At 37.1% G+C, this 18,345-nt stretch overlaps 2 protein-coding genes across 7 annotated transcripts in view; one reads left to right on the forward strand and one right to left on the reverse strand.

Annotated features, from left to right (window-relative positions):
- Positions 1-16: 16 nt before the first annotated feature.
- LOC105693845 lies at positions 17-2,793 on the forward strand. Its single transcript, XM_012414048.3, has 5 exons — positions 17-233; positions 322-406; positions 586-803; positions 974-1,303; positions 1,444-2,793. The coding sequence occupies exons 1-5, from the start codon at positions 114-116 to the stop codon at positions 1,786-1,788; spliced, it is 1,098 nt and encodes a 365-aa protein (XP_012269471.2). The 5' UTR covers positions 17-113; the 3' UTR covers positions 1,789-2,793.
- A 143-nt stretch (positions 2,794-2,936) lies between these two features.
- Positions 2,937-18,345, reverse strand: part of LOC105693844 (cell growth regulator with RING finger domain protein 1-like) — a 46,191-nt gene continuing 30,782 nt past the window's right edge. For 5 of the 6 annotated variants that reach the window (XM_048654535.1, XM_012414042.4, XM_048654538.1 and 2 more), the window contains 4 exons: positions 6,104-6,275; positions 5,844-5,985; positions 5,652-5,759; positions 2,937-5,088 (listed from right to left, as the gene is read on the reverse strand). In XM_048654535.1, coding sequence (XP_048510492.1) covers positions 4,633-5,088; positions 5,652-5,759; positions 5,844-5,985; positions 6,104-6,275 — 878 coding nt within the window. In that variant the 3' untranslated portion in view covers positions 2,937-4,632. The remainder of the gene's footprint in view (positions 5,089-5,651; positions 5,760-5,843; positions 5,986-6,103; positions 6,276-18,345) is intronic. The other variant, XM_048654536.1, reaches the window with a different exon arrangement.

The following is an 18,345-nucleotide window of genomic DNA, read 5'->3' on the forward strand; positions in this document are numbered from 1 at the left end:
TCAGTCAACGAGCAGGATGTGTATGTTAGGTTGCCTACATCGCTGTGCGCTTTTCATCAATGAAAATCATATGAGAATAGAAGTGGGATCATTGGTAAACAAAAACCACAATAATGTCAGAAGTTAAAGCAGTTATCGCTCTGCTATGCAAGTATCTTTGTGATACTGTTGATGCAACGATCAAACCTGAGCATTTTCGATTTGCAAAGTACCAAAAGGATACGGATGACACTGTAAGATCATTAAATTCCTCTTGTTATTTATATTTCGAGGTTACCTTTCAGTTGCCATTACTCATTATTTTATAATTTGTTCAACTAGGTAATTGAACTTTGGAGACTCTTATGCCAATTGTGTTTTTACGCTCGAAAATCAATGCCTGGAAATATTGTTTTTAGCGATTATGGTATGATTTTGATTTTATATAGCATCGCTGAGTGTGTGAGTTTACTGTTATCATACTATATTCTGTTTGATTCTATTGTCCTACCGTGAGATAGAAACATTGATTTGTTCCGAATCATTATTCATCAACTTGACATGAGCTACTGACATTTATAATAGCTCATGGCTGTTGGATTACAGATGATGTTACTTTGGTCAAATTACATTTTGCATACCTGCAATATCCAGTCTCTGAGTTCTATGCATTGCCATTGGATTGCCAAGGATCCAGCCGTGAATTGCTACTTGCTTTTGCATGGCTTGTAGCAACTCAAAATGTCCTCACCATTGCGATTAATGAAAAAATTTCAAGCAGCATCTTATCAGAGGAATTCTCAAATACTTGGAATTCCCCCAAGGTTGGCTCCAAATTGCATAACATAACAGGTCAAAACTTTTGATTCTGTTAAGAATCAATGCATACCTGAAGAATGATAATCTAATCTTCAAATTACTTGTCTGAAATACCACCTCATGGTCCTATACGAGATTTCTTAAGTGAGGTAACATTCCTTCATCTTGATTCCAGGCTAATATCTGTGAACATGAAAAATGCTTATCGAAAAAGAGTCAGTTGAATAGAATGGTTTATGCCTGTGGAAAAATAAATTACAACCTGAAGGCAATATCCGAATTAGTTAGAGAAAAAGTTAAGTTGACCACAAAGGTACATGCTGCCAGTATAAATGTTTGTGGTCTGCCCCATCTAAGTGTCTCTGAACTGGCACTAACAAAACGACTTGCTCTTGAAAATTCTGCCAATGATCAAAGACGTATGCACGAACTACATGAGTTAACATCTGTACTAGACACTCATATGAAGTGGGAAAGCAGGAGACACATTTTCTTTGACTGGATGGTAAGTTCTCCAATTGACGTTCACGTATTCGTAACATGTGTTGATAGAATTTAATATTCAAGCAACAAAAAGTTCATAAGTATAGATTGAAATTTTGTTTCCATTCTTTCACTTACTTTCATTTGTGTTCAACGCTACAGGTCACAGTCATTGAAGAGGAAAAAGGATCCCAAAAGAAAGCTCTGCTTGACAGAGAATCTGATTGTGAATTATCGAAATTTGTGTGTTTGCTACGTCACATAGTCAGAAAAAATTTGCATAACTTGAAGCATGATACTGAAACATTGAATTATTTGCCACCAAGATCAAGTTGTGTTTCACGATTCTTGAGAACGCAGTTGAATAGCAGTGGGACCGAAACATGGCTCTGTGAAGCAAAAGAAGAGTTTGAAATAGAGGAAGACATAACAAATAAAAAAATTGTCAAATTAACTCATCAGCTGAAGAAAATGCTCAAATTAATACCACATTGCGTTCAAGTGTAATTTTTTAGATAGTGATAGTAATTCGACCAAGCAGTATTGGAAAAGTGGTGATGGAGGCGAGAACTATTCCTTAGTCCCAAATTGACTGGGTCTATGGTTCCTAAAAATGATAGAATTAGTTTAATTGTGGAAATCATTTACAAACTTTCTTTCAAATGAAGCGATTCCCGATAAATGTACACATAAAATCCTTAGACACATGCAAATTATTATTCAATGAATCATTTCCAAACCGAATTGAAAAATACGCTTGATTAAAGTTAAAAATAAATGTGATCTGATTAATTTATGCATACAGTAATAAAAGAATATCTGAACATGACTTTGGGTGATAGTTCATAAATATGAAAAATTAAAATTAGAATACACGTTTGCAGTGCTGTGACTCACTTGTGTTCAAAGAACAGGTAAAGGTGCAAAATGAACTTTGGAATCTCCAAAGAATATGACTGTATAAAGGCATGGTATCTTCAAATATCAGCTTAAAGGTAATCTAAATTTCACCAATGATTCATTTCTCCTATAGAGACTATTAGCAAGTCAAATTTTTAAAATGTAGATTTTTATCTCTGGCGATCATGTCGGTAGACAAAAGTTGTCCATACAAGTAATATGCATATTTGTTTCAATAACATTGATATGCGTGCTTCAAGATAGTGAGGTATATAGTTGAACAAAAGTCATTGGAGGTTCCCAAAGGCATTGGCAAACAGAGATGACCATAAGCCTATGCTCTGGATGTGTTAAATATTATCACATGAATTCATGATTGGAAATATGCTTCGCATTATTTAAATCAGTCCAATGGTTATGCATAATTCATTTCAAAAACTACTCTAAAAATATTAAAATTTGCTGATTTCCGAACTGTATTTCCACGTCAGGCCAGTCGGTGAGTTTCAAATAATATATGTCAAGTGTACTAAGGATATGTGTTAAATTTATATCACAGCCAAACTCCAGTTATTCATAAAGAAAGAAAATTGAATCAATACTCCCTTGTCCAAAGTGTGAAATTGATAAGTTCACTAGTCTCACTTGGAGTCGCAAAAAGTAGTTATCCTCTGGATTCTCACGCCAGATGTTAATTTTGTTAATTATTAATTTTTCAATATAATCAATATCCTTCTTTATAAGATAGCATAGGATTGGTCTTAATGTAACACTGTTTATTTAATAAATTATGTACAAGTCCTGACGTACTGGCAGAGTGTTACTCCTCATCACTGGAATATTATTACCTATTACATAAATTAATACACTAATAATCATAGTATTCTACTAAAATAGAGTAATTTCACAGATCTTAATGTTAAAATTCATACGAGTAGTTTATATACAAATTCGCACTTGCGGCATACTATGGTTCTTTTTATAATTTTATTTGATTATTCATTATTATTATTGTTTTTTTTTTTTAATTCAATTCTTCTTCACTACGAGACATTTTCATATTTAATAAATTCATTATTATACACCTACTATTGGCATTAAGGCTGATTAATTAAACATTGAAAATCGTGTCGTACAATAAATTATCAAAATCATATTAATAAGGTTGTCTTATAGTGCCCTTCACCCAAGCACTAAGCAATTAAGCACTTCTCGTAGGAGAGCAATCCATAGTTACATAGATATTATCGGAATTATCACAGTCTGTGTATTTACAACTTAACTTCTAGTGAATGATCGTCACGATATTTTGTCTTACTTCGCAACTTATTGCCGAATACTTCGCTATCCCTATCGGAAAAAAATAGAAATAAAAAAAAAATCGTGACAAAAATACGCGTATTATTTTTTACGAAATCTATTTGTCTTTGAAGAAAAAGATTTAATTTTCACTCGCTGATTTGAACTACAAGCAAACGACTCGCATTTAGGTGACAGGGGGTGAGAGGGGGGAAAGTAGATATTCTATAGATACATTTCTCAATTTAATCCTGATGCAAAATATTTCTGTAAAATGAAACCACTCTTACGAAGGAAAATACTTAACGGTCGGTGCGAACGGAGGAAATTGTGCACCTATCAATTAGACGATTCGTACCAATTTTTCGTTTTTATACATATACCTACATTATATACACATTATTATATTGATATAATTATACCTCATCATCGATTCATTCGTCAATTTATTATCGATTCATTGGTACTTAATAGTGGGCGACGACCACATCCGTTCATACCAGCGTGGGCGAATGTTACGTCGTCAATTGCATTGGGGGCAAATATAATTTTTTTCTCGGCAGAATCAGAATTAAACTCTTTAAAGTCTCCGAATTATTTGTCTTCCAATTGCTTTCAAATTAAATTCAAATACACGTTCTCATGTTTGATTCTACCATAGAATTCTACCGATACATGCAACATAGCCAGTCACGAATCAGTTTGCTATCGATACGTTCCAAACAATATTAAACAATACCGACCTTTCCGTCGCTCTAGGCTTGGCTGACAATAAAATTCCGCCGTTCATCATTCAGTCCCCTTATCAGGGGAAAGTCATCGAATAATGGGGGAGGAGTCAAGACTCAAATAATCCGTGAAAATTGAATCTTTCGTTACCATGTCTCAGAAGTATTGTGTGGTCAGGTGGTCGTCAAAGCCGTTCCGTCTATATCATCTACGAATGCACGGAAATAGTTATCAAACATCGTAGTATCAAAGCTTACGAATTATTCCCAAAGTCACAAAGAGAAATCGAAACGAGAAAGGAAATAATAGTTTCAATGTTTTTAATAATAGTTCGCCAGTAATATCGTCCTCATTTCTTTCTCCTTTTTCTTTACTAATCTCGTTCTCCTTCTGTAGTTTTCATTATCGACAACTGTTAGTCGTTCAACGTGCAAATCCCAAAAAATCGGTGAGTCTGTCGTTCCAATCGTGAAGCCAATGGGAAGCTCCGGGTGTCTGTTGTCTGTGCTTGCAAGGATTCATCTCCTTTTCCGGCGGCATGTACTCCTCGCCGCGTATGCAAAAGTAACTTTTTATAGGACTTCTGCACATCGGACATCTCTCTAGCTTACCAAAACACGAAGCGCATATACACGTGTGTCTACATGGCAAAAGCGCACGTGATAATGGAAAGTATTGACAGACAACGCAAAGCTGCTCTCCTGCTGAATTCCAGAGGGAACCTTCCGACGGATCTCCCGGACCAGAGGCAACCAGGGCACCTGGTCCACTGCCTGGTGTATTGTTGCAAGGTTCAGCTAAGGCCAGCGCTGGACCCAGTCCCGTCGATGACACGTCGTCGTCGTAGCTCGTAGAATTACCCGTGGCCAGGTAGAGTTGCTGAAACAAAATATTTTTCTTACTTCCCTTTTCCCTCTCTCCTTAAAATTTTTTACCAGCTGTTCATGACCAGAAAAACCGAACTCGCAACGGTCAAAAGACGATGATTACACGTCCGTTAAAAAAATTGCGAATTCGGTCTTACCAAACCTGATGATATATAATTATTTTCCGCAGGATGATACAGGTAAGGAGTGATTGGTAGTGGAACAGGAACCGAAAATGGTATTTGCTAGACATCCAGTGAGTCGCCAAATTTCCATCAACGTGTTCGTCGAAGTTATTTTCACTCTATGCACCCAAATTTATGGTATTTCAATCAGATGCCGAACCGAGTTCGTCCTTTTTTCGTCGGTCCTCACTGAATACCTACTTCCCTCCTCTGAAACTATGCTGAACACATTCGGTAGCACAGCGAGAAATAGTTTGCTCTTATTCTAGTATCAATTAGGAACACACCTTGTTTTGATAATTGCTGGCAATACTTGCCATGCACGTCGATGTTATTTTCCATGTAAATTTGCACGCACGATATTATATGGAATTCGAACGATCAAACTCACCTTGAGACAGGACAGCTGCCCATTCGCCTGCTTAAGATACTGCGCCAGGATGGAGGTGGGTAAGGTGCACACGTTGTCCTTAATGTGTACTACGTTGACAAGTGCCACCTGTAACGGTTTAAGCAACGGATGTAATAAGTACGGAGTTGAATTATTAAGCAATCGATCAAGATTTTTCTAAAGCTCACTCACCGTCTCGTCGGGGTGCAGATCTCTGGTGTCTCTACGCGTCAGGAATATGACTAGAGGATAACAGAGGCGGGGTGGAGTTCCCAATTGGAGTTCCGGCGCCGGAAGCGACAATCTCAGCGTATGTTCCCCGTGAGGCTGTCTACTGTGTTTAGGAGTTAAGGAACCAAAGAGAAAAATGAATATTCCAAAAATTATGCCGGGTTTGTCGCCTCGTAACGACCAAACTTGGATGGATATATTTTTCACGCAGAAAAGGATACGCTTGCGGTGGTGTGAGGTACTGTGCGTGCCCTTGAAGAAGGGTTCCTTTCAAGGACGCATCTCTCAGGGCATTCCAAGGCCTCCAAAGTGCGAGATGCAACTCTCGTATACTGACACCCCAAATCGCTTGTAAAGAATACTCCACTTGGCTGGATACTTCGCACTCAATTTCTGAAACAGAAAGACAAAAGATTGTTCATTTGCTGTGTGAAAACGAAAGAGGATAATGAGAACTCTAGAGGTAGGTAATTTTCATAAATTCAGAGCGGTTGAATTTTAGCTTATCGAGTTTTACTTATACTACATTCGTGCGTAAGATATTTGTTCGCTTCTATAGCCGTTCCGAACTGATTCATTTTTTACATAGGTAGAAATATACCGATGATTATTGCACGAAACTAAAACCGGTCCGCACGATCAGATGTGTCTGGCCTTTAGACTGCAATGCCTAAATTCTGGGAGTCAGAAATTCTATATAATGCGAAATGGAAATGGTGCGGTGCAGCGATAACTGCGATTCCGATTTCTCGAATCGCTCTCGAAAAAAAAAAATGATGCCAATAAAACTGCAGGCTTCCGATTATCCTCGCAAAGTGAGGGAACACCCGATTTTGTAGTACAAGAAAAAATTGATCGGTTTCGAGGTGTGAATGAAATTAGTAAAAATATTTCAACTATTTTTCGATAATTTATGTGATTGTCAAAAATGCGTACTCCGAGAGTATAAAATTCACGGAGGTTTTCTTTGAGCCGTGCGCGATCTTTGATTCCAAAAATTATACGGGCGGTTGTAACCGTGACCGGTTTCTCCGGATTGTTGGTATATATCAGTAAATGATTAAACCAACGTTGAATTTTTCCTTATAAATAATCGATACGCAATCAAATCAAGCATTGGGAATGGAAGGTACTGTGTAACTCGGATTACCGGGTGTGATATCGAATTATCTAACTATTCGAACGTAGAAAATATAGAAAAAATTTGTTTTCAACTGAAATTCCTAACCGAAATCGAAATAATTTCTCGAAATTTATCGCACAAAAATGCTCTTCACTCGTTCGTATGATCTATTGTTCGTTTTTAAATTCATAAGCCGATTTCACCGCCATTTTAATTTTACGATTTATAGTTGGCGCAAAATTTGGGTCACATCGTGAATAAATAATTCATCGAATAATTGCCCCCCGCATGAAAATATCGTCTCATTGTCCTTAGCTCTGTCATTTTTTTACTAAGCGACAACGATAAAAAATATGCATCTCCTCCAGCCAGAATATAAAAGATTGCGGTTGAAATTCCATTGGAATAAACTTTCATGCACTCCGTATCATTGTGGCCTTGATAAGGATTCGATGCGAGCCGAGTTGCATTGTACAAAAAATACTCATCTGATCGCAGAAAACGATTAGTTTTTTACCAAGATTCGTTCCGTATTTCGCCCTTTTTTTTTTATCACTCGAGTCGGAGAACCCATAAATTCATCAGTGTTTCCCCATTAGTTTTACTTACGTCATAAATACCGTGCGCAATACTCGCAATCTTTCAGCGGCGACTGTGATATAATCGCGCAAAGTTCTTCATAGGTACTCCCCAAATGGTCTTTTTATGCGATGGACAGCATGTGTTATAAATTAACCGTTACTCGCAATAACGGACAACGCTGTAATAACCGATCGCAGTGAAAGCTCGAATGAAATAAGACTCGTCGTCTTTATAATTGCACGATCTTCATGTGGGAAGATTTTACTATTTCTCTATCTCTTTTTGCTCTTACTTTTCGTACGAGCTTACGTATTAATAAATCATTCGTTCCACTTCTCCTGTATCCGCGCAGAAGACCATCAGCTGATTTTGAGTCATCGTCGGGCGTGTCATTTTTTTTGGGGCTGTCGATCATCGGAACTGAATTATGCATGTGAAAAGTATATCGGATGAGGATGTTTTTGTCGAACGATTTTTTTCGCGCAGTAGTAGCCCCGATGCATCGTCGGATTTTTCATGCATAACGCATTGAGGTTACCGCGAACCAACATGATCAAATTATTGCGACAACTCGAATCGAAAATAAAAAAATGTATTTTACTTTCTCACGAACCGCGAGCCTCCATGCAGCGCGGACAAACGTTTCGGTATTTTATTTTCCCCGCTGTGTTACCGTAAAACGCGTTATGGCATAATATCCCATATAGCGGAATGGGGGGTGAATGACGTGGGACCGATTCAGGTTACCGCATAAAATTGCGTTTTCTTTTCAATATTCCTTTTTTTCTCACGTCTTCTCGCTCGCAGTCGGCGTCTCATCTGCTCTACCGGTGATTAAGGAAAAACCGCAGAGGAACCTTCGATCCCACGTATGGGTAGCTTTTGACCTCATTTAATTCCAGCGTCGGTTCGAGTTATACGACCGAAATTTTCATGGATCAAAAAGTCGTTCTTCGATATTGAATAACGTCGAGGGTTCAAAAATCCAACGCTCATTACCACGACCTTGAACGTCGCATAGGGAATATTTGAGCCACTTCCAGGTGCCATGGAGAAGAGAGCTCTCAATGAGTCAACGCTAATTAGCATAGCACTCAGTCGAAAAAAAAAAAAAAAAAAAAGGAGAAAGAAAAAATCTAGCTATCCGTATACCTATGCGTACCCATTAATTAATCATTGTCGACATTCAGTTTATTCAACTCCTAGTCGAGCAGTACAATCTGATTGAATTGGTAATCGTTCAGCGTATATATGTATATACGTAAATCTATTTATGATTTGTAATAACTGGATGGTTAATTGATATCGAACATTACGCCAATTTGTAGAATTTTATTAGTCAACGATACGTACGATACGCCTAAAATTTATCAATGACGCAGTAAACATCCGGTGAAAGTTACCAAACCTCTTTCTCTCCAAAGTTTCGAACATTTCAAACTAGACAGATATTATCGGGTACCGAAATTTCAGTATTCTCTTATCGTTTTTCACATCGATTATTCATTTTTTTCAACTAAATTAACTACGCATCACATGCGTTAAATTTCATTTTTTCACTCTCTTTTCAATGAAAATGGTTCATCAATTTCTCACACCTGTACGATACGAAGAGGTAAACGAACCAAGTAAAATGGACAATTGAACTTCTTGTTTTTTCGCAGATAATTTCTGTCAATATAAAATAAAATAGACGACGCATAAGTTTCGCCGATTATACTGATCCGGATCAAGAAGCAAAAAAATAAGAAAACAAAAAATTTACTACAGATTCTGTTAACTCAATTTTTTTCGACGCATTTTAATTATCACAAAGAATAAATAAGCCAGCAGACGCGTACCTGCTGTGAAACCATTTTATCCAAGATAAATATGATAGGTAACGTTGACCATTCGGATATTTTTTTGCTGTAATGCAATTTTTTGCAATATACATATGTGCCAACCGTGTGAGTGGATTCTTTTAATATTGAGTGGGAAGTTGCTCAAGTATTAAAGAGAAAAGAAAAGATAAAAACCAGTAGCTACACTTGTATAACGTTATGCGGTGATGTTCGTAATATTCTGTTGAATATTTAAATCGAAGAATATTATAATTGAGTTGATTTCTTTGTCTTTTTCTCCCTTTCTTTCAGATCACGTTATCAAAATATACAATATATAATAACGCAACGAGTGAAATAAGGGTGGTTTGAGGACATTTTTCCACCGCTGTGAATAATTTCGAATACCTAGATTGAATTTTTCGTGATTGATGAGGAGTGAAGAAAAAAGGAGACCGCTGAGCTGCATAATCCGCTGATGCTGCTCCTGATAAACCGCATTCCAAGCAAACTTGATATTTTTAAGACAAGCTGCATTAATAGCGTCACCGCAACATTTTTACCTACGTAGAAACTCAATTTTTTCAATTTTTATATTCATAATAACAGCTGACTAACCGTCTATGTCTAGATTGTTGTATATTCATTCGCGAACCCGTACTTCTATCACTTGCCCCGGGTGATTTAAAAATTTTTATATCTAAAAAATACAACATCTTTCTCACATTACACGCATACATGTATACGTATCCTGTAACATATGTTTGTAAAAGCGAAAGGCTTAATTTCTACGAGCGAAAATTTTTTATTACACACAAGCATGAGTTCGATTTAATGATAATAAAAAAAAAGAAAAAACTTACAATCGATTTCAATCAAAGCTATGAAAGACAAATTCCGAATCTCTCAATGTATGTAAAAAAATGTCCTTTTTCAGTTAATAAATTAATCATATTTTCTTTTTATTTTTCAATTAATAAATGATACAATGAAACACATGATACAGGTATGTGTATACCCATATAAGCGAGTGTAAAAACCTTTGGCAGTTGGCATTGAATAAACGTACTGTAATTTTCTCTCTCCACAAATAAAAGGCAGCCTATAAAGTTAAATCCTGATATTTATTTAACTATACGTACGACGGATTATATTGGTCAATTAAATGAAAATCTTAAGATTTCCTCTTCCTATGTAATTGAAGAATAATATAATGAAAGCTTACGGTCGCGGGGCTGTCGCGATTTGTACTTTTTCTGCAAAAATTCTCGCAACAATAATTCCGTGGGACGAGCGGGGAAATTCCTGAATCATTATTTTATGTAGTAAGTATACGAGCAGATGTACAATTCTATGTATTTACATTACATAATATAATACCCATACTGATAAATCTAATTACAGAAAATATATACATACATATACACGGTATATTAAATTGCGAGTTGCGTGCAAATTCGCGATAGTAACCTATGTGATTTTTTTCTTTTTCAATCTACTCGGCGAACCAATCATAATAAAATACATCTCGTCGTCACGAAAACCGGGAATCTCTGATTTACCTCGCGGTATCGCTGATCCGGGTAACGAAATCACACCACGTGTATACCTGTCGTAGAAAATGGAAAAAAAATATTTCTCACCTAACGAAACCTACGGTACTGACAAAAATTAGAGTACAATTAATCCGGTGAGCTGATAGACCAAAAAATCGACGATTCGGTTTACCGAATGCAACGAATCGTTCGATAAATAGAAAAATTTTCCACATGCATCGTACGTGTACTACGTGTACAAAGTTATTACGTGGTGCACGCGTGTCGTCGTCTCGCATTGTCTACCGTCTAAGGAGAGTCAATGTCAAGCAGGACGTGCACTCCACATATACTACATCGCCCTGAGAGAGCAATCCACTCTTATCGAATCGACGTGGAATATTTTCAAGAAAATAAAAATATCGTTGTAAATTCATTGATTCGATCCTCTTTCCTTCGTTTAATTTTTTCACGTCCGATCCAGGACCTCAGGAGGTTTCGTCCGTTTAGTAAATTTTGCAACGCGTCGATCAAGGAAGAGATAATTGCAACGTGTTTTCATTTCGATGGGGCTTTCAAGGCTGTCGTTCGAGGTGCAATCGTCTTCATTATTAACCGAGTCGAGTCAATCATGTCTGAATAATATATTGTTTCAACTCGGAGAGTAATTTTTCTTTTTCTTTTTTCTATTTTTTTTCTTCACCAACTAATTACCGAGAGAGAAAGGAATATTTCGTGTATATCATAATTACGAATCGAATTCGTACTCCGCAGCGAATGAATGGCTCATTTATGAGGTTACATGGTCGTGTGGATACTCTACGGTCATATATTTGCTGATTAACAACTCTTGCTGATTTTAGTCAGAGAGAAAAAACAAAAAATAAAAAAAAAACAATTTGCATCAAAAGTTTTCAAGGCTGTTTCCGCGTGTCTTTGCGGAACACGCTTCTGAATACGTCGCGTGAAAATTGCACCAGATGATAAACGCGGCCCCAAGATTTTAATCCAGAAATATCCGAACGAAACTGGTACACCGTAAATCGCGTGATACACGTCAGAAGAGATATATAAACTTAACGGTGGCGAACGAACGGTAAAAGTTTATAACCCGTTGTAACAATCGAAAGAAAGAACGGATTTATTCGTTCGAATGAATGAGCTTAACACATTAGTAAATTCGTCGTTTGTCGACGTTCGATTGATTATAATTTTTATTTTTTCATCCTTTTTTTTTTATTTTTTTATTTTTTTTTTTTCGGGACCGCAGGATGACTCCTTAAGTGAGACAAGGTGTGAATTGATAATCGCTCATTAAATATGTGCTTGATTCGCGTCAACGCATGTGTCGGAGCATCACTTTGTCGTTCATTATTTAACAGGCGTTACGAGGTGACGTACGACTCGAGGAATCTCTCGCATTTTCATATCCAATTCAGATAATCCGATTGTTCAATGAAGAGGAGTTTCGAGGTTGAAATAACGTGTGAAACCTCCAACGGACGAACGCAATAACGCAAAACTATATAATTTCTCTTCTTACCCCTGACAGACCGAAAATGAGACTAATCAAAGATTCGGTCCACTTCGATTAAAAAATGAAGGAAAAACGTTCATCTCGTTTCGGGTATTCGGGGAATAAATCGGGTGGTTTATTTCGGCGCCAAATTATCGGACGCAAGCAATCACGAACTTGAGGCCGCCTTATAGAATAAATGTGAATGAGAAATTCCTACACCACCGTAAAACCTACGCGTATCGCGAGACTCGCCCGTTTATAATAACTTTTTGCGCATGAGTCTAAAAATATATATAAAAGAGAATTTAAAAACACCTATATCTGTACAACAATATACATATAATTATATACATGTACGTATATATATATTTATCTCCGGATTGAACAACCATATGGATATACACCGATAATAATTTGTCTGGCTTTCCGTTTTCGCTGCGCTACAAAATTTAACGAAAACAATAATATGTTTTCGTTTACGCGATTTTTCGAAACAACAATTATTTTTTCTTGATTTATAAATAAATTACATATTTTGCATTATTAGTACGAAACTTCGGATAATGAAAGACGATATTTGTCAACAATTTTTATTCGTTTTTCTCTCTCATTCAAACGAACAGGAAACTCACTGGTGACATTCTTCAAAATTGCTTGCAGAAAAGATCCAAAAAATGGGTCTAATGGGTTGATAATTCTTATCGTCATTAGTACAAGAAAAAAATATTTCTCGAGTGAAACGAACGAATGACATGCAATGGCTACACATTCGAAAACCGTGTAAAGCAACTGTATTGCATAGAAAAAAAAAAAAAAAAAATAGTTCAGTAACGACGTCGATTAATCAGGATGACTGGGACATGAAATTCGATTTTTATAACGCACTAAACTGGACGGTAATGACTGCGGATTGAATTCGCGGTCTCCTGACCAAATAATCATTTGCGATGACTGGCGACGGGATGGACAGAAGAAGATTCAATAACACTAACGACTTCGCAGTTCTTTTCACTGCCAGAAGAAAGTCGAATAGATTTTCGTTTCTTTTATACTCGTGCTAATCACATGTACAAGAGAAACTATGCACACATACGAAATTCAATTAACGATCGTTCTCAGCGGTCCGAAGAAGCGGTGCAAAATTTTTTGCCAAGACATTTTACGCATCCGAAAAATTCTCCACGATATTGCCTACGGTGCATGGCAGTGACTCGAAAACGGCAGTGCGAAAAATCACAAATACCAAGCCATCGTAAAAATGACGCCTGAAAAAACTTGAAACAAAGACGGTGAAATTATTAGCCGGTCGTACCCACTTGTGGTTATATAATTACGATGTGAAAAAAAAATGAAAAAAGAACCGAGTAAATGAAAATATTAAAAAAAAATCAGTAGGTATAAAGGCTCGATAAAAATTTACGCTGGCACTATAAGGCTGTGTAATTGTGTACTGTTCGCGATAATTGGTATTCAACATTTGCACGAGATTTTGTCCTTCCTATTTCGCAGACTCGGACACAAAACCGACTCTGACTCTGACTTTGACAAGTCTATGTCTGGCCGTACGACGTGCCAACTTTTGAGCGCGTTAATGTTTGCGCGGCTACCGTGTGCCCAACGATTCGCCTCGCATTGGATTTAAATTAATCCATCTATTAAATTGATCGAGTTATCGTCAATTTTTCAATTTCTGGAGCAGAAAAATTGAGATACCTCGACGAGGCAAATTCGTAGGTCTACAAAAAAAAAGAACTCTCAAAATGCGTGTGAACTATAACGACGTGAAATTGAAAAAGAATTACGAGACAAGAATTTAAACGACGAATGAAATCAAACGCAGTGTGAGTAGAACGACGCAAGATCATCGTTGCAACTTGCAAAGTTCGCTTCGACTGTCGGAAAGCGAAATGTATCTTCGAAATTCTAAGGAGAAAGCGCATTTTACTTAGACAGTTTTTAGTTGTGTCAAAATTTCAATGAAAGTTACACATGGGAAATAAATCTTCGGACACGAATATTGACCCCCGTAAAACAAAATTGCGAAGTTCATCGTATGAATTTTTAAGATCGGCCCCGCGTTCGCGCGGATCCCACGATGACGAGCCGCACACACGTATGTACCTATCTTAGGATGTACGTCAATTACGATACAGAAGGCCACACCTAATTTGTACGCATACAACAAGTCCGAAAAGTTTCTTGAGTATTCAAACGGCAGAAATTAGTTCCTGACACATTGCTGTACGAGTAGCCGAATACTCGGCATCATTTCGCGTCGTCAATTTTCGTTGACAATTAATAAAGTAAAAATCTGCTCGTGGCGTTCGAAAAAATAAACATTTTTCCGGCGCGATTTGAAAACAAAAAAAAATAAATAAAACAAAAATAAAATAGAAAAAAATCACGTCATGAAATCGAATTTTCTGAAACAGCATCGTATATTGAACTCTAATTATTCTGCCAGGAAGTGATTAGTTCGAGCGACCAATGAGCCGGGTTATCTTCACGTATCATCTGGTATACGGGCGAACGACAGGTAGCACATGATAAATTACGGAGAATATATAATAAATCTACAAGGTGTCCCCGTTTACCCGAACTTGCGACAATGAAAAATTTTCAACTTGCAACAACTTCCGCGATATCGGCGCGAAGAGACATTTTTTTTGCGAAACGATTACCTCGCGTTTGGATTGAAAGTAATTTCGACGCGTACGAGTTTCGATTTATTTTTTTTCTTCTTCCTTTATTTTTCATGAATTCAAATGGGACAGCGATTAGCAGCTTCACATCGCGTGGGGTGCAAGAGGTTCGGTGTGTATAGGTGATCCAGTGGAATTCGGCTATCGAAACTAGCCAATAAAAAATACCAGATCGAATTCTAGTTTGGCGATGATGGTTAATGAATAATTTTTAACGACGCGACGATGACCGCTGAAAAGGGACACGCCCATGAAAAAAAGTGGTTTGACTTACAACGAAGGTGTGCGTAGGAATAACAATATGCAAAAACGTTGTACGTATACGGGAATTAATTATTACATACCGAATCGTTTAATGTGATAATAATAGAAATTTTCTTTATTTACCGTAGATCGTGCGGAATGAAATATCCGCTGATTTGAATTTTGAAAAAATAGAAATTGTGAGGGTAAAAAAAAGTTAGCTATAAAAACAACGACACTCACTGCATCTTTACGATGCAATGCACAGGCGATGGACATTTTCTTTGTATTTGTCGACGGTTGAACACTTCTGCATTCAATTATAGGATGTTAAAATGGTAAGTAACTGTTACACCTGCAGTCGTGTGCCAATCGCGTCTGACCGGACACTCAGGGTCGATCGGATTATAATTAGTTACACCGCGTCACAATCAGTAATTTGAGTATATTTATAAGACGTTCGCGTATACCTAGTACCAATTGTAATTTTATATTTTATTTTTCGTCAATTTTGTAATCCGCAGATACTAGTGAAACCAAAACAAGTATATCACGAGTCGTGACAATCGATTTTAATTCAAATTGATCGGAAATCTGAATCCGATGGAGGGACGAAATTTTACGGACAGTTAGGTATCGAAAAGTTATTTATTGATTCGTTCTGTGATAAAGTCGCGCCTGTCTCAAGGCTGCGAAATTATAATTGGCGAGCAATTGGGACGTCTACTCGATTACGTACGAGCGAGGTGATTAATCAATTATTTGCAAGGGCTATGTGTTTTATTAATCGCATATTTCGCCTTCGACGGGGTACGCGAATGTAGGAAGTGCTTTTTCGAGGGGTCTTACTTCAACCGAACTCCCCGTATGATAAAACGTCAGGGAAACCGGTATTCGTATTCTACAGCAGAATCCGGTCCGGAACACGAATCTTGAGTTATTGACGATATTAGTAACCCGAAATGGCCTACAAATAGGACGGTCTTAATTAAGAGATAATAATTGGAATAATCGTAAAATTTATTAGCGGAGATGATATATAGTATAGGTGTGAATAACTCGTATATATCATGCAAATACCAACGGGCATGATATGCTAATTGTGAAAAGTAACTGTGAGTTGTTGTTTTTTTTTTTTTTTCTCTCTTGTAACGCCGATATTATTTTACCACGAACACAAAGATGATCGATCGTTTGTATTAATGGTGTATTAATAATCGCGAAAAAATTATAAAGCTAAATCTGCATTCGCATAATAATTCAAATCGGGAACTTGGAAATTGAAAGAGAGAAAAAAAAATCTTCGGGACATGCAGCTGGCTTCGGACAAAAACCTGCCTTCTTTCGAAGACGTAACTATATCGACTTCAATTGAAGGTCAACGGAATAGTTTCGTTCCTGGTTCGCCGAGAACGATGTTGCAATCCGCTGAATTTTTTACAATAAAAATCTGTCCGTTTCCGGGCTACGAGTTGTTTGCGGATTTCACAAGTTCGCAAACTCTCGATATCAAGGGGGATGTTTTTCGTCAATATTAGGAGGACGCGTACCCGATGATCCGGAATATTCGAACGTCGCGTTTTGTGTAAAGTAAATTCGTGTACAAGTCGGAGTCTTTGAGAGCCGAGCGGCGACTTGGACGAAAAGTGAAAGTAGGATCGGGAATCGCGGCGCTCGGGCTACACGTCTGATCCGCAGGCCATTTGCTCTATTCCAAGCGCTATTTTACCGAGCCACGGAGCCACAAGTATTCCTACCGCATGTGCTAATAAATTAAACAGTATTTCGTGCCCTCAACATTTGGCGCAGCTAGACAACAGCTGCATCGGCGCTGATATTTTTTATTTTCCTCTTCAATTTCATCCGAGTTATGCCCACAATTGGTATACGAGCGCGTACCGAAGGTTGGAGTAAAATGAAGTTTGAAAAAAAAAAAAGAAATTTTTTTTTTACTCTCCAAATTCATTCGACCCTCAGAAGCGGATATTAAAAGCGGGTATGCAGATCGTGACCCTGCACTTATTTCAGATTGTGACGTCTTTGTCTCCGTCAATTCGTTGAGTCAAAAATCCAATGCATCAATCGGAACACATCCTTGTTAACGGGAGTTGATAGTTATTTTCGAGAGAAAAAAAAAAAAAAAAAAAAAACTGAACAAGGATGTTTTTGCATAAACGAATTCAGATTAATCGACTCTCTGACGTCAGTGAGCTCCCTACGTTTTTCGATCTTTGTTGCAATGTCATAACATTCCGGTTAACATTACGAACCCACGTGTAGGATATTGCACAATTTTCTCGCCCACTTGTCCTCTCTCCAAACTTTGTCCGTACTATTTTGATACTCGAACAAAACCGATCTCCGCTACGCGGAGCAGAGTGGAAAATTTTCAAGTTTAAACATTGAGATTACGTTACACGTCACCGCTCCCCAATTGTCGATCCGCACAGTCATTGCTCTTTAATTTGCTTCAATTATTTATTTCTTCAATTTTTCTCACAGGTGTACAACACCGTGGAGGTTCTTGATCTAAAAAAGTATTACAACACGGAAAAATTCATTTTATCAAGTATTTTATTACACCTGGTCAAGGTGTTAAAATTGATTGTAAAAGTTTTTTTTTTTTTATCTTTTTTACCCACAGCGTTCAACCCATATTGTTTCTGATTCGTTTTGGTAATTACGTGCTCTGATGCAAGATAATAAAAGGAAGAAAAAACGAAAAAGACACATAAGTCCGATCTTGCGTTTCGCGTGATCCGAAATTTCATAATTCTCTTTTTCATGGGTACTCAATAATAGAATCGTGACAAATGCGATGCGATATTTGTAAACCAAAAAAGAAAAGAAATTGAAAAAATAAATAAACAATTAAAAAAGTTTTTTTTTCTTCTACTTTTATGAAATAGTTTGCGTAACTTACGTTAGTCAGGAAT

The sequence above is a fragment of the Athalia rosae genome, chromosome 4, assembly GCF_917208135.1.
Source record: "Athalia rosae chromosome 4, iyAthRosa1.1, whole genome shotgun sequence".
Lineage (NCBI taxonomy): Eukaryota > Metazoa > Arthropoda > Insecta > Hymenoptera > Athaliidae > Athalia > Athalia rosae.

Coding starts and splice junctions, on each gene's coding strand:
- LOC105693845 (XM_012414048.3), top strand. CDS start 114: ATGTCAGAAGTTAAAGCAGTTATCGCTCTGCTATGCAAGTATCTTTGT. Junction 804..973: donor ATACTTGGAATTCCCCCAAG/GTTGGCTCCAAA, acceptor TCTTGATTCCAG/GCTAATATCTGTGAACATGA. Junction 1,304..1,443: donor ACATTTTCTTTGACTGGATG/GTAAGTTCTCCA, acceptor TCAACGCTACAG/GTCACAGTCATTGAAGAGGA.